At 37.9% G+C, this 14544-nt stretch overlaps 1 protein-coding gene across 3 annotated transcripts in view; it reads right to left on the bottom strand.

Annotated features, from left to right (window-relative positions):
* Pter (phosphotriesterase related) overlaps window positions 1-14544 on the bottom strand; it is a 70799-nt gene that overhangs the window by 9760 nt on the left and 46495 nt on the right. For all 3 annotated transcript variants that reach the window (XM_069990431.1, XM_069990430.1, XM_069990432.1), the window contains one exon: window positions 13807-14072. In XM_069990431.1, the coding sequence (XP_069846532.1) occupies window positions 13807-14072 (266 nt within the window). The remainder of the gene's footprint in view (window positions 1-13806; window positions 14073-14544) is intronic.

Below are 14544 nucleotides of genomic sequence, written 5' to 3'. Positions count from 1 at the left end.
TAAAGAAGAAAATACAGCACATAGTGTCTATGCTTCAAGGAAATGAAAAACAGAAACTAAACCAAACCAAACCAAACAGGAAACCCCAAAGAATTTGGTACTGGATATTAAGAAAGTATAGGGTGAGAGACTGAGATGATATCAGACGACTAACACCAAACAATGCTAGGTTGTAATAGTTTGCTTCTTGTTGACAAAGTATCTGAAGAAATAGTTGAAAAGGTTTCTAAGGATTCAGCTCATGGTCAATAGGTCTCATTGCTCTGAACCAGAGGTAAAGCTGAGCATCATCACCATGGATGTACATTGTGATGCAAAGCTGCCCATTTCCTCCTCCTCCTCCTCCTCCTCCCTCCTCCTCCTCCTCCTCCTCCTCCTCCTCCTCCTCCTCCTCCTCCTCCTCCCCCCCTTCCCCGCTCCTCCTCCTCCTCCTCCTCCTCCTCCTCCTCCTCCTCCTCCTCCTCCTCCTCCTCCTCCTCCTCTTCCTCCTCCTCCTCCTCCTCCTCCTCCTCTTCTTCTTCTTCTTCTTCTTCTTCTTCTTCTTCTTCTTCTTCTTCTTCTTCTTCTTCTTTCTTCTTCTTTCTTCTTCTTCTTTTTGGTTGGTCATAGGGCTTGAACTCTGGGCCTGGGAGCTGTTCCTCAGCTCTTCAGCTTCAGGCTAGTGCTCTATCACTTGAGCCACAGTGCCACTTCCAAAGCTGCCCATTTCTTGGCAGCTGGTAAGCCGGGAGAGAAAGAAGCCTCTAGGCATGAGATCTACCCTTCACATGACCTGCAATAAGGCCCCACCCATTCACTTATGAGCTTATGAGCTCATAGCAGATTTATTTGGTTGATCAATTAGTACCCTCATAATCCAACCACTTCTTAATGGCTCCATCACCTAGAAGCTGAGACTTCAACAGATGAGCCTTTTATGAGACCTTTTATAGCCAAATCCTAACCTAGGCATGTAATAGTCTTTGATCTTTTAACATTGTAATCCTTATAAAAATTAACACGAAGAAAGTAGATCATCCTCACTTCACAGATGAGGAAAAGGTTCTCAAGTTGACACAACTCAGCTTTTAAACAGAGATGTTGTGAAGAAACCTAAACGCTTTTTGTGTTCAGAAGCCATGTTCTTGGACAAGTCCCTTCCATGAGGAGAGACCCTTCCCACCCCAGCCTGCAGAACCCCTTCGATTCAAAAGTCACAATAACATCTAGGATCACCCGGCTTCTTGAATGTCTAACAAGGTGACTTACCTACAAGAAACTGACACTTAGCTGGATGACTGCCAATGTGCTACTGCAATTGTATTTATGCAAGCGATTATTTTCCACTTGGAGAAAGGATTGACCCTGAATGTCAGTATGGCTCCACAGAAAAATGGACTCTGCTTGGTGTCCTTCAGATAAAGATTAAACAGAGGTCTCACCCTTCCCAGCCATTAATGACCTCATAGAACATCACATAGAAGTGGAGGTGTTCACCTCATTCCATATTCTATACCTATGAATAACTTGATCTTTTTTTACTCCAATCTTACCCAGGTTTTTAGGTATTTATTTTTCCTCTTCATTCCCTAACAGTCAGAGAGATGACTGTGGCGATGCAGAATTGTTACTGCATTGCACAATGAAGAAAGTCCATATTTATGATGGAGTTATGAAATATCCTTGGAATTCCCAGGACAAAGATGAGACTTTTTTTTCTAAACTCAGTATTTGTTTTTATTAGTTCCATGATATAATTTCTTCTGCTTCAAATTTTATACTTTTGCTCCTTCAACTAATAAATTTGTACCACATATAATATAGAATAAATTTATATAACTATATAAGGAACATAAATTTAGGAAAAAAGTATATTCTTACCAGTCTTGAAAATGACATCTAAAGTGGCCTGGCTATCTTCATTTTCAGAGCCTCCTTATCATTTATCTAGTATTTTAAGGCTGAGACTAAAACACAAGGCAGTTGGTTTTTTAGCCTCTATTATACCTTATATCTTTCTATAGGCTCAGGGGTTTAGTTTAATATCAAAGTGCGCTGTGAGTGGGAATAAGAAAATCCATGTGAAGTGATAAGTTAGACAAGGGTCTCTGAGCTCTCAAGATAGAAAGAACTAAGGGGCAGAGCAAAGGCTGGGTTTTCTGGGTATGATCAAGATGATTAGAACATCTACCATTTGTATGAGTCAAGACCATCAGAACACGTGATTTAATCCCTATATTTATATGCACCCTCATAAAATAGTTAAGCAGACATCTACATATGGTGATATCCTCTGTGTTTTGAATATATAGGAAACCTCAGCTGATGTCTCTAGGAACTTTATGCCTGGGGAGGAAGATATACTTAAAGCAACAATTACAAATACATTTATTTAAAAGCCTCTATATTATGAATGCAACATATTATGAAAGAATAATGGGTAAACTGAATTGAGCTGAAGTAGTCTTCTTACATGTGGGGTGAGGAATGGACAACCCAGAGGAACATCTGTTGAGAGTCAATGAAGCAGGGGTTACTGCTCTTTAAATGTAAGGCTGCAGTTTATCAAGAGTAAAATACACGAGGAAAGAAATACTCTGTGATCCATCCACCCATCCATTATCCACCCATTCATCCAGTAAGCAATTGTTGACCACATGTTACAATGAAACATGAGCTAGAAAACAAAAACCACACAGAGTCCTACATTTCAGAAAGTTTACTATCTTCTAAGGAAAAAGGACATAGAAATAAATAATTATTTTATAGAATCTGTCAAGTATAATAATAATAGCACTTCTAGGCATTGGGTTGCCAAGAGAAAAAGATAAACACATCACAACTAGTTACAAAAAGCTCTGGTTTAAGAAAGGCTTTGGTGAGTCACATCTTGAAGAACGACTCTTCCAAGTTATTATGGACATTCCCAGCAGAGGGTCAAGATTGTGTGAGAACCATAGAAGATCAATTAACCCAGGTCTCTAAAAGACAAAGTCAGCGTGGCCTTAACCCAGATTGTGTGTGTAGTTTCTACAGAATAATGGGAATCACTTGAGAAGAGGTAGGGACTAGAAGACTAAGAGGTTTGGCTTTTGTGCCTTAGGGACAGAGACTCCACTAATGGGCTTAAGTCAGAGGGCAGGAATGTTAACAAACTTACATTTAGAAAGATAAATCTGCTAGGCTGTGGAAGTCAGATTCTGGAGAAAACCAGAGGGGATTCACAAATGTTCCAGTGGCAAATAAGGGTCTGAATTCTAGTAAGAAGAGTGGAGTAGACAAGAAAGATTGCATTTAGAGATCTCAGTGAGATGAACATGTTTTTCAAATTGGGGTGCAGAAGAGGGAAGAGTTTAGTCTAATGTTTAGGGTGAACAGTACTGTCATTAACTGCAGTAGAGAAAGCAACAATGGACAGAGCAAAAACTATTGAACACTTGTCAACAGAAAGATGGGATGGAAGAAGGAAATGCAGGACATGTCTTGGGCAATTGATTAGCACTATGACTTATTTCAGGAAATTGATACACTCTGCTCAATGATACCAACATGGAAGGAGCAGGTTCTGAAATGCACAATAAACTGGTGAAATAATTATGTCACATACTAATGTCACTGTACAAATAATCTAAAGCCTGGATCTTTTTAGCACAAGAGATGGAACTTAGGACCCTGTACTTATTAGGCAAGTGCTCTATCATGTGGGCTACACCTCTAGGCCTTTTGCTTTCAGTTTGTATTCAAACATGAAGAAACACATTGAAGGAGACACTAGAAGATTTGGAAACACTGTCCATATTCATGGATGGGTAGGATTAATGTAGAGGAAAGTTGTATTGCTGAAAGTCTACAGATTCAATGCAATCTCTAGTGCAATGTTAAAATTCCAGCATTATTATTCACAGAAATGTGGCAGGGGGAAGAGTCTTAAATTCTTAAATTCATATAGATGCACGAAAGACCTCAAATAGTCAAAGAACTAGTAAGTAAAAAGAACATTACTGGAGGTATCAGCATACTTGACTTCAAATGAGAATACAAAGCCACAAGAACAAAACCAGTATGATACTAGCACAAAAACACATGCCTAGATCAATGAACTATAAGGTCTGGAGATAAATCCACACAGCTTTAACTGACTGAGTTTTGGAAAAGGTGAGTTTTGGAAAAGGGTCCTGTACTAACTTCGTTGGGATTAACCTTTGACCACCATCATCCTATCTCTGCCTCCTGAGTACCTGGGACCACAGAATGCAACACCTATCCAACAAGCGTGGATCTTTTAAGTGAGATACAGCCCAGGCACTCCAATGCTTAGTCTGGTGCTATTACCATTATTCTGCACTGTAACTTCATGGTAGTTTATCAGACAATTGAGTCTGAGTCCTTAGAGGCTGGGTACCAGGAAGACGCTTCTTATCTCTGCTTTGCTCACTCATTTAGCTTGTGTCTGGCACATGGAGAAGCATAAATACATTCCTCACTAAAACATGCACTCCTGACAAACCAGTTAAAAAAAAAACATTGGCACACAAATTCAACAGTAAAGCTATACTCACATATACAATTGATTTATTAAAAGTATTACATTTCAATGAATGATCATCATAAGCATGTTTTTCCCCCCAAAAAAAGTAATTCCAAAAAACTCTTGTTCTTCTTCCCCTAAGTTTCTCAATTAAAAACAAATGGACATTTACACAGATAGAATTACATAGGATTCTATATTTCATGAAAATTATTCAACAGCTACTTAAAAATTGTCTAAGGTTAGTTGGAAATACTCATCTAAAAACCTAAAGTTCATTAAAAAATATCAAATGCATTTAAAAAGAAATGAATACATAAAGTATTATAATTAATGATTGTAACAAATAATTTTAATCAAATAAATCAAATACAAAGCCAAACATACTAGTATACAACTGTAATCACAGTACTTGGGAGCTGAGGAAAGATCTTGAGTTTGATGCCTATATGGACATAAAGCAAGACCTTGTCTCAATAGAATCAATATTAACATGATTTAAAGGGCTGGGAAGGTGGCTCAGTGGTAGAGCACTTGCCTTGCATGCCTGAGGCCCTGGGTTCGATTCCTCAGCACCACATAAGCAAAAAGAAAAAAGCCGGAAGTGGCGCTTTGGCTCAAGTGGTACAGCGCTAGCCTTGAGTTGAAGAACTGAGGGACAGCGCCCAGGCTCAAGAGTTCAGGCCCCACGACTGGACCCAAAAAACAAAACAAAAAAAAGCATTGTTCATGTATATTTCTAGTATACTAATGGCCACTTTACTTCAAAGATTAAATATGAAAGAATATTTTGGGGGAGCTTGGGAACTGAACTCAGAACCTTGGACATGCTAAGTGTGTGCTCTGTAACTGCTGAGCTGGATTTTTACCAACTGACAGATTCCAATTAATTTTAGTTAATTAGGAATACAAAGCTCATAGAATTCACAAACTTTATAGAGCATGATAATGACAATTTGCCTTGTGAAGGTTAAACTGTGTTTGTGACTTTAACTAAGTATCACCATCCCACAATACTGTGAAATCTGTGAAATTTATGTAATTGTTTCATCTCAATTTAAAAAAAAAAGAAAGAAAAGAAAAGCGAGAGAAGGGATGGATTAGGAGCCATAGGTGACATGTTGTCAGACAATTTGTATTCATGTACTGTTTTGTAGAATGGGAACTTCTTTGTACAACTACTTAAAGATAATAAAAAATTTTAAAAAGAATAAGTGTAAATGTCAAAAATCCAATGTGGAATAAACATTGCCAATGAATTTAAAAACATAATTCACTATTTCAATGGAATGCTCACCAAAAATGTTGGTTCCACTTAAACACAAGATATCAATTAGAATGGAATGCTCACATAAATGTTTATGGTTATATATGAAACATTATTTTAAAGATTTAGTTTATGTTTTTTATAGGATTCATTTTGCATTAAAGCATTAATTTTATGTGAGCAGTTACAATATTAGAGACATGTGGGAATAAAAAGAAGTCACAATAATTCAAAACATGTTTATCTGTATTTTAACAAAGATCGCCTTCCTCCCATGCTTGTCAGTTTTCTGACTACATCAGGCCCCATTTGATGACATCATAGGAAGGAATGCTGTCACATGTTCAATATTATGACTTAAGAATAGGTTTAAGAAAAAGGAACAGATGGCCCCAAGAGAGACAAAGCCCTTCCTTAAATTAGACTCAAACCACAAAGTGACTCTGGATTGCAAAGTGTCATTAAAACTGCATTTTAAAATACATTTATTTCACAGTTTATTCATCCTAGGAAGAGGTTTCTACCACATGAACTTTCCGGCTGCCACACAGTGCCCAAGAGGTTGTGTTTTTCCTGTAAGGCAATGCACAGTTCAGGATATGATGGTATTGAGGACAGTGAAGATAAATCTCATAGACATGGCAATCCTATTTGTTAAAATGTCACATTTCATGTGAATGGTGTCAGCATCATGAAAAATTGCTTTAGAAAAAAATTACTAGTGAAAGGTTTTGGTGGACAAAAATGTACTGAATAGGATACATGACAAGTGCCTTCTTCTGCTCTGATCCTGGCAGATCTGCTCACATAACTTTGCTCAATTTGGGATATTCAACAAATACCATTCACCATCATAATGTAATTGCATTTTCTTGGGCAGAGTTTAGGGATATAAAGTTTTTCTGCATTCATTTCAGTTTGTAAAATGTTTCTCTGGATTTCTTTCTTCTCTCCATGGTCTCTGTGTCTGTCTCCATTTACTCTCCCTCCTTCCTTCCCTCCCTCCCTCCCCCCCCCATCTGTCTCCATGTCTCTAGAGTAGTCTTTATATTTATAGGAAAGACCCAGGGTAAGCAATCATATTGAAATATGCATAGCACTTTAAGTTAACTTTAAGGTTTTTCTTAGCCCCTTAACACATGAATAAAATAGTCAAGCTTGGAGGCTTAAGTGACTTACTGAACGCAGCAGGTAAATCTTAGTGTCAGAACTTGGCCCAGACAACCTGACCTGAGTATCTTTCCTCCATGAATACCAAGCCTATGGTATATTCACAGGGGGAAAATAAAGGTGTTGTTAAATGGTATCACATAATGTCAACTTAAAATTTCCAGGTGTGTGTTCTTGTGCATTTTATAAAATTTATCATCTCAATTCACATATACATGTAAGTAGCCGGTACATATATAACAGCTTCTAGATCTAGATGAAGCTTATGTATTAATATACACATGAATGTAGACATTAGTCTTCTGTCATACTACAAATACAAGACACCCCTAGTTGGAAAAAATAAATATTATATATTAGTAAACATTTTAATTTAAAAAATTCTCACTGGCTTAGCAGGCTTATCTTTTGTTGCCAAGGCTAATTTCTTGAAGGTCTCACACTGAGGTCAATTGATCTGAGTCAATTGACTGAAATAATGAATACTGCAATGATATATAAGGCAAGCTCATTCAGTTCAATGGATTTTCTACATTATGTCCATAATGCACACCTCATCGTATAAAGAAACAATTAAGAAATTCGGAGCCATATTTGCAGGACTCTAACTGTTATATGCCACTCTATGCTCACCATATTCCAATTATTCTCTATAAAGGACGCTACACTCTTTAACAATACAAAGATGTTTTGTTCAATATTTATTTGCCAAACATTTGCTTGGAATTGTTTTTGAATGGCTTCCCATTAATTCACCAGCATATATAAGAATTAAAAGGACAGTTCTAAGGATACCCCATAATTGCTTTTGTGGGTTTGTTTTTCAAAGACCATCTTAAAGTTAAATGTCACCGTAATTCTAATTAAAGAATCATTTTGAAGGCAGAGAGTAAGTTCTGCTGGCTGTAGTCATGTGTCTGGTAAATTGACACTAGATAATTGTTGAATGAATGAAGTGATATTCCACTCCCTTCATTCAATTAAGAACACAAAAAATGTGTTAAATCCATATTTTCCCACGATTTGGCCAATTTAGCAAGGATGGTCAAAAGCAAAGAGAATAAAATGTTTGTTAGCTGGCCCATTCCCTGAGTTTTTCCCTCTGGTCTTTCAGAAGCCCTCAGACCAAACTCTTATACCTTCCGCAGGGAGAAGTTTTCAAAGAGAATGCTGTGCTATCTTCTTACCCTCACTTGCTATGGCCCTAATGGAACCATGGGTTGTGGGTGTCCATCAAAATCTTTTGGCTTTTAAAACAGATAGCCAAGAAGAAAACGATGGAAGCACAGCACTTGTCTGTTGACCTCTGGTAAGCTTGGAAATTCCATCAGTGAACATCTAGCATCCAAATACCCACCAGCCAGGTTGTTTTATCCAGCTTTTATCAGCAGTCAAGACTTTTGTGGCCATACAACTCCCAACAGCTACTCTAATAGTATGTTGATGGCAAAACCTTCTCAAAGATGATGACAAAAGAATCAGAGAAGTGTTTTTGTTTTTGTTTTTGTTTTTCAGAGAAGTGTTTTCTTCATCACACATATATCCATATTCGACCAGGCCCCAGATGCTTCTGATATTCCTCACCACCTGGAAATATGCATACAGTTTTAACAGGTGGTGAAATTATTATAAACGAGTACATGGTGCAAAGCCTTGTGTATCAAAAGCCCAAACAAGAAGACAAAGGGTGGGTTGCTATTTTCCAATGCATGTGGACTTTGGGTGGCTCTTTCTGTCAAGGACAGACCCCAGTGATGTCCCACAGGGTCATATTCGCAGCAGTCAAACCACTCTTCAACGAGCCCATGTTTCTTTAGGGGAACAGATGGTGAGGGGAGGTCCTGGACGCAGAAGCATATTTATCTTGTCAAGCTGTTATCACCTCGTAAATGACCTTAAGCAGGTCACAAGCAGTCACATGGACAATGTGGTTCAGAAAGCTCCAAAGGTGAAGGCCATTCATTAATTCTCTCCTCTCAGAATCCCAACTGCCCCATTGAGGAGAGCCATACAGGAAGCTATCGTGGTTATATGTGTGTGTGTGCGAATGTGCACACAGGTCTGCACGAACGTCAATCCTAATGAAGATTTTAGAGGCCTTCGGAAACACTGAACTGTTTCAGTATGATCGTGGGTATGATGAAATGCCTTATTTTTGTGTTCTCAAAAAGGACAGAAAACCAACTTTGAAAGGGGGAACAAAACAGAGTTTGCAGGTGACTGATGTTCAGAGACTGTCCTGTTGCAGAGCTCTTCTGTTTCAAAAGGGCTATGTGTGGAGAGCGGCCACCCCTCAACTTAACTTCACACACACTGCAGCCTGTGGCTTTGGTTCTTTCTCTTCTACATCCACAAAAGGGATGGAGGCAAGAACAGAATTCTTTCTATTCTGTTCTGAATGCTTTTAGAGGCTGTGTTTTCAGGCTGTTCTTCTTTTAGTGTGTCCTTTGCATTTGGTTGCAGGAAATACACCCTCGGGTGTGCTGTCTTCAGTAAGGAAGTGTTGAAGTCCCTCCCCTCTCGGGACAAGTCCAGTTCTGTGCACAGCCCAGCAGAGCCGAGCCAGCCTGTGAAAGGACACCCTTGTCAACCACAGGCTGGCCACTGGCTTCCTGTAAAAAGTCACTTCAAAAGGCAAATGCTCCCTGCATTGGTCTCCCTTATTATTTGTCCTGTTAACTTTATTCAGTTTGTTTTCTCAAATGCATCACTTTTTTTGAAAGTCATTTTCCCTAGAAGCCTCCCCCTAGAAATGGTACTTTCAGGAATTTCTTTCTTTCAGGCACTGGAATCCCAGAGCATTCATTATTTAGGTGTCCAATGGGTGGCTGTTCTAGCAACGGTCTCAGGATTTTCTAGTGATTTGAGTTTGTCTATGTCAGGTCAACCATTGCATTCAGTTCTGATCCATCCTAATGGGCCATCTTGAAATGACCTCCAACCTTTATTATTTTAAAGGAAGAAAAATGTGTGTATGCAACATAACATATACCTAGGTGACATTTACACAAAATATGTGTGAATATAGTGTATATCACTAGAAAATAAACACTTCAGCTTTATATGTTGTTTGATTTTATGAGCCAGGAAATATTACAGTGGTAGGAGTAAGGTTTATTTCACCCTTTACAAGGAAAACTTATTTTCTATGTATGGCACGTGTTATTTCTGAACTTATATTTCTAAGTGCAAATAGGGAGTAGTACAAAGACTTTTTAAAAGATGTATCTTATATCAGTTTCAAGCAATACGGCAGCCTAACTGTTCACAGAAAATCTTTCTAGTACAATACTTCTAAAATACTGAGTAAAATTAAAGAGGAAGAATCCTATTTTAGTCTTTTGTACATTTCTGTTAGCTTCAGTGAGTTGTATGAAGGGGTTTCTTTTGACATGTCTACATTAGACTCACCTCTTTCCATCATTCTTTATCATCCTCTACTCTCTACTCAAAACCATTTCAACAAGCTTTCCACTGTCAACGTGTACATAAAATATTTTGATATATTCACCCTCTACACTCTCTGTTTGCCCTTTGCCATTCCATTATACCAAACCTTACACCCAATGGATCTTGAACGTAAAGATTCTGAAAGGTAGAAAGGGTAACATAGGGAAAGGACATAAGTGGGATACTAACACCACAACTTATTGTTATATTAACAGCTGATAACACAGACTTTGATAATAGTGCATGTTTTTTTTGTCAGTTGTTGAAATTGGTTGGCTAAATTTTTATTGAGAAGTTTTACATCGATGTTCATCAAAGAGATAACTCTATTGTTCTGTTTCTTTGATGAGTCCCTAACTGGTTTGGGGATGTGTGTAATGGTGGATTCATAGATGAGTTTGATAGTGATCCTTCCCTTTCTATTTCACTGAAGAGCTTGAGGAAGATTGGTATTAGTTCTCCTTTGAAGACCTTATAGGACTGAAACAAAAAGCATTGCTTACCAAACACAAAGCTATTCAATATATGGTAATACAGAATTTAGAATAAGAATGATTCATAGGTATGCAATAATGTCATTGCCAACTGTATTCAGCAACAGTGGAAATACGTGCCAGTAGTAAGCCCACATAATAGATTTCGATATAGTTCTCTAAGTAATCAATAGATCAAGCTATGCATACCATATAAACCAGTGGGGATACAGAATATGTAAACAGCATGGCTGACAATTACAGATTAATGAACATACAGAGAAGATACAATAACTGCAGTACACATTTTCCCAGAATCTATGAAACAGCTAGAAAATTTATACTCTTCTCAATTTTTAGAAAGAACCATACTTATTAACTAGGATAAAGCTTGCATCATACAAGGTAACATGATCAAATACATTATTTTATTTAGTTATTTATTTTGTTTCGACTTTGAGATAGGGATCTCACAACATTGTCCAGGCTGGTCTCAAACTTCTGGGCTCCAACAATCCTTGAGACTCAGTATTCCAAATATCTAAGACTAGAGTTGTACAACACCACAGGAAAATACATTATTTTAAGTTCAAATAAAGGCACCTAAGATCTCACAGAAAATGCTAAAGTCAGGATTTAAAGGTTTCGCTGGGTCCAAAAATTCGAGTCTTTCAGTTATGGCATATTATTCTGTGACCCCCTTTATTGTATGAGTACCTACCAGAAGATTCCCGAAGACAGTCCATTGTCAGGAGGGTTGTTTGTACCTCAACACTTCTCACTTTCTCCATTGATGTTGGATTTTCTGTTTTGCCATGACTATAACTTATTTATTTTTTTCTGCACGGGATTTTACAATATTTCTATTAAGTCAAGGAATTTTATGAAGACTTTTTTAGGTCTGTTCGTTTGTTAAATATCAGAATGTCAAGACGGATGATCGGGATTTATCAATCTGCTAACATGGACTTATTCCAAATTGCAAAACAGAAGTGATTGTAATACATTATTAGTCTCATTGGCACTGTATTAAATTTTTTTAATATAAATTTAACAGGAGGCCTTAGAACTAACTAGTCTTAGCAACACTGTTAAGTTTGCTCCTAATTTGCTATGTAGAAGGCTGCATGTTGGACCTCTAAAACACATGTCTATGTTCTAACCCTCTCAACTTCAGAAAGTGACTTTATTCGGGAAAAGGGATTCTTTTTAGATGTTATTAAGTTTAGGATCATGACTCTGATCATTCTGGACTAGCTGAGGGTCCTTGAATACAGTGATATGCCTTTAGTAACAAAAGACACAGACATAAAGAAGAAAGCGATGTGAGAACAGAGGCAGAAATGCCATCTATGTGGTTACAGCAAGAGTCCCTGGATCTGCCAGAAAATGGATACAGCAAAGGGCTCTCCCAAATAGCTTCTGGAGGCAGCACCGTCCTGCCAATACATTGTTTTCAGATGTCTACCTTTAGAATGGGGAATGAGGGAATGAAAAGCTCTGTTGTTCCTGGGCACCTGATGTGCTGTAATTTGTTACAGCAGGTATAACAATCAAATGTACCACATTACCAGACAAAGTACACTTGCTATTATTATAATTAAAATTCAGATGACTCAAACCACAAACAGGAGATAGAAATGTAAGTATTTATCTACCCTTGCTCCCTGGCCCACCCCCCTTCTTCAGCATACCCATTTCCTGGTGCTAACTTCTTTGGGCTTTGACCTAGTCTTTCTAAATGATCATAATATTTGAGCTCTCCATCAAGTCTATTATTCTCCAGTTAATTCATTTTTAATCATTTGCATACCACCCAATGTGTTTATGTATGGATTTATAGGCACATTCTATCTACCACAGATGAGGGAAACCATGGAATCTGTTTCTCTGGGTTTCACTTACAATTTTTTCCAAGTCACTCAATTTCCTTATGAATGGTACACATAAGTCTTTCTAATAGATGAGTTAAAATTCCACTGTGTATATAATACCACATTTTCTTGATCCATTCATCCAATGAGGAGCATATGGTCTCATTCTATATCATGGCTATGGTGAAGGGAGTAGAAGGAAGAGAATGCAAGAAGAATTCATTGTATATACCATAAAATTAAGAAAGATAAGGAAAGAGGTGGGCTGAAGTGTTGAGAAGGTTGAAGGGGTGACAGTGATAAAGATGTGTTGTATTCATAAACTGTTTTGTTAGATGACACTTCCTCTGTACAACTACTTAAAGATAACAGAAAAGAAAAAGAAAAGAAATGGAAGCATTTGTGTTTTGTCTTTTTTTCATTCATTATCACTCTGTTCTATTTGTAGGTATATTTTTCTTTCTTTCTTTTTTTTTTTTTTTTTTTTTTTTTGGGTCCGGTCGTGGGGCCTGAACTCTGGGCCTGGGCGCTGTCCCTCAGCTCTTCAGCTCAAGGCTAGCGCTCTACCACTTGAGCCACAGCGCCACTTCCAGCTTTTTTCTTTTTGCTTATGTGGTGCTGAGGAATCGAACTCAGGGCCTCGAGCATGCAAGGCAAGCGCTCTACCACTGAGCCACCTTCCCAGCCCTAGGTATATTTTTCATCCCAGTTATTTACGAATACTGAGGAAGCTACTGTGATGTCCTACCATGAAACAAGGTAGAAAATGGTATCTATTATGAAGAGTTATGAAAGATTAAGTTAAAGAAAATTCCTATGCAAAATATGTAGGATATCATCTATGCAAAGGAAAGATACAAGAATAAAGCATTGACTTCTACTTATGCTACTTATCAAGCTTTGCTATTTATCAAACCTTTACTTATGCTACTTATCAAACCTTTCTAGATTGCTAGTGAGTTTTCCTGGGTGATCAGTATTTCATTGTTCTCATTTCTGATGTTTCCAAAGTTTGATTAACCATGAATTATACAGTCATAGAAGATTCTAAGATAGCCTACTTACCTATCAAGGTGAGACATCACTGTCTTGGAGATATCTGCACCTGCCTCTTGCAATATGCGGATGATCTGGAATGGTGAACTTGGATTCCGGCCGGGATGGATGATCACAGGACAGCCAAGCTGAGCCTGGGCATGCGCTGTTGCCTGAAGAACTTTTCTTTCACTGTCTGTCAAAGGCCAGGAGCAACCAATTTCCCCAATAACACCACACTTGATACTGGTTCCATCAGCACCATGGAGAATTTCACTAATAAGGACATCGGTAAGCTAGGGGGAAACAGGAAAAAGAAATTATGTTATAGGTAATGGAATTTATCAAAATTAATTCACTTAAGCCTAATGCTGGTGGCTCACACCTGTGATCCTAACTACTCAGGAAGTAAAGATAGGTTCAAAGCTAGCCTGAGCAACAAAGTTCTTAAGACTCTTATCTCAGTTAACTACTACAAAAAATGTGGTCTCAAGTGGTAGAGCACCAACCTTGAAAAAGCAAGCTAAGAGACAATGTCCAGGCCCTAAGTTTAAGCCACACACACACACACACACACACACACACACACACACACACACACAAAGTTAATTCACCCTAGTGTATGAATGAATTTATTTAGTCATGCATTCTTTTAAAGGTATATTCAACACTCATTTATGGCATACTGGCCCATGAGAAAGGCACTTTGCTGGTCAAATCATATATTCAGCAAGTTATTTTAAATCCAAGTTTTAAAATCATATTATG

The sequence above is a fragment of the Dipodomys merriami genome, unplaced genomic scaffold (assembly GCF_024711535.1).
Source record: "Dipodomys merriami isolate MVZ:Mamm:240054 unplaced genomic scaffold, mDipMer1.0.p SCAF_4, whole genome shotgun sequence".
Classification (NCBI taxonomy): Eukaryota; Metazoa; Chordata; class Mammalia; order Rodentia; family Heteromyidae; genus Dipodomys; species Dipodomys merriami.
Note: the sequence above shows the minus strand (reverse complement) of the source record. Positions and strands in the feature narration are given on the sequence as shown.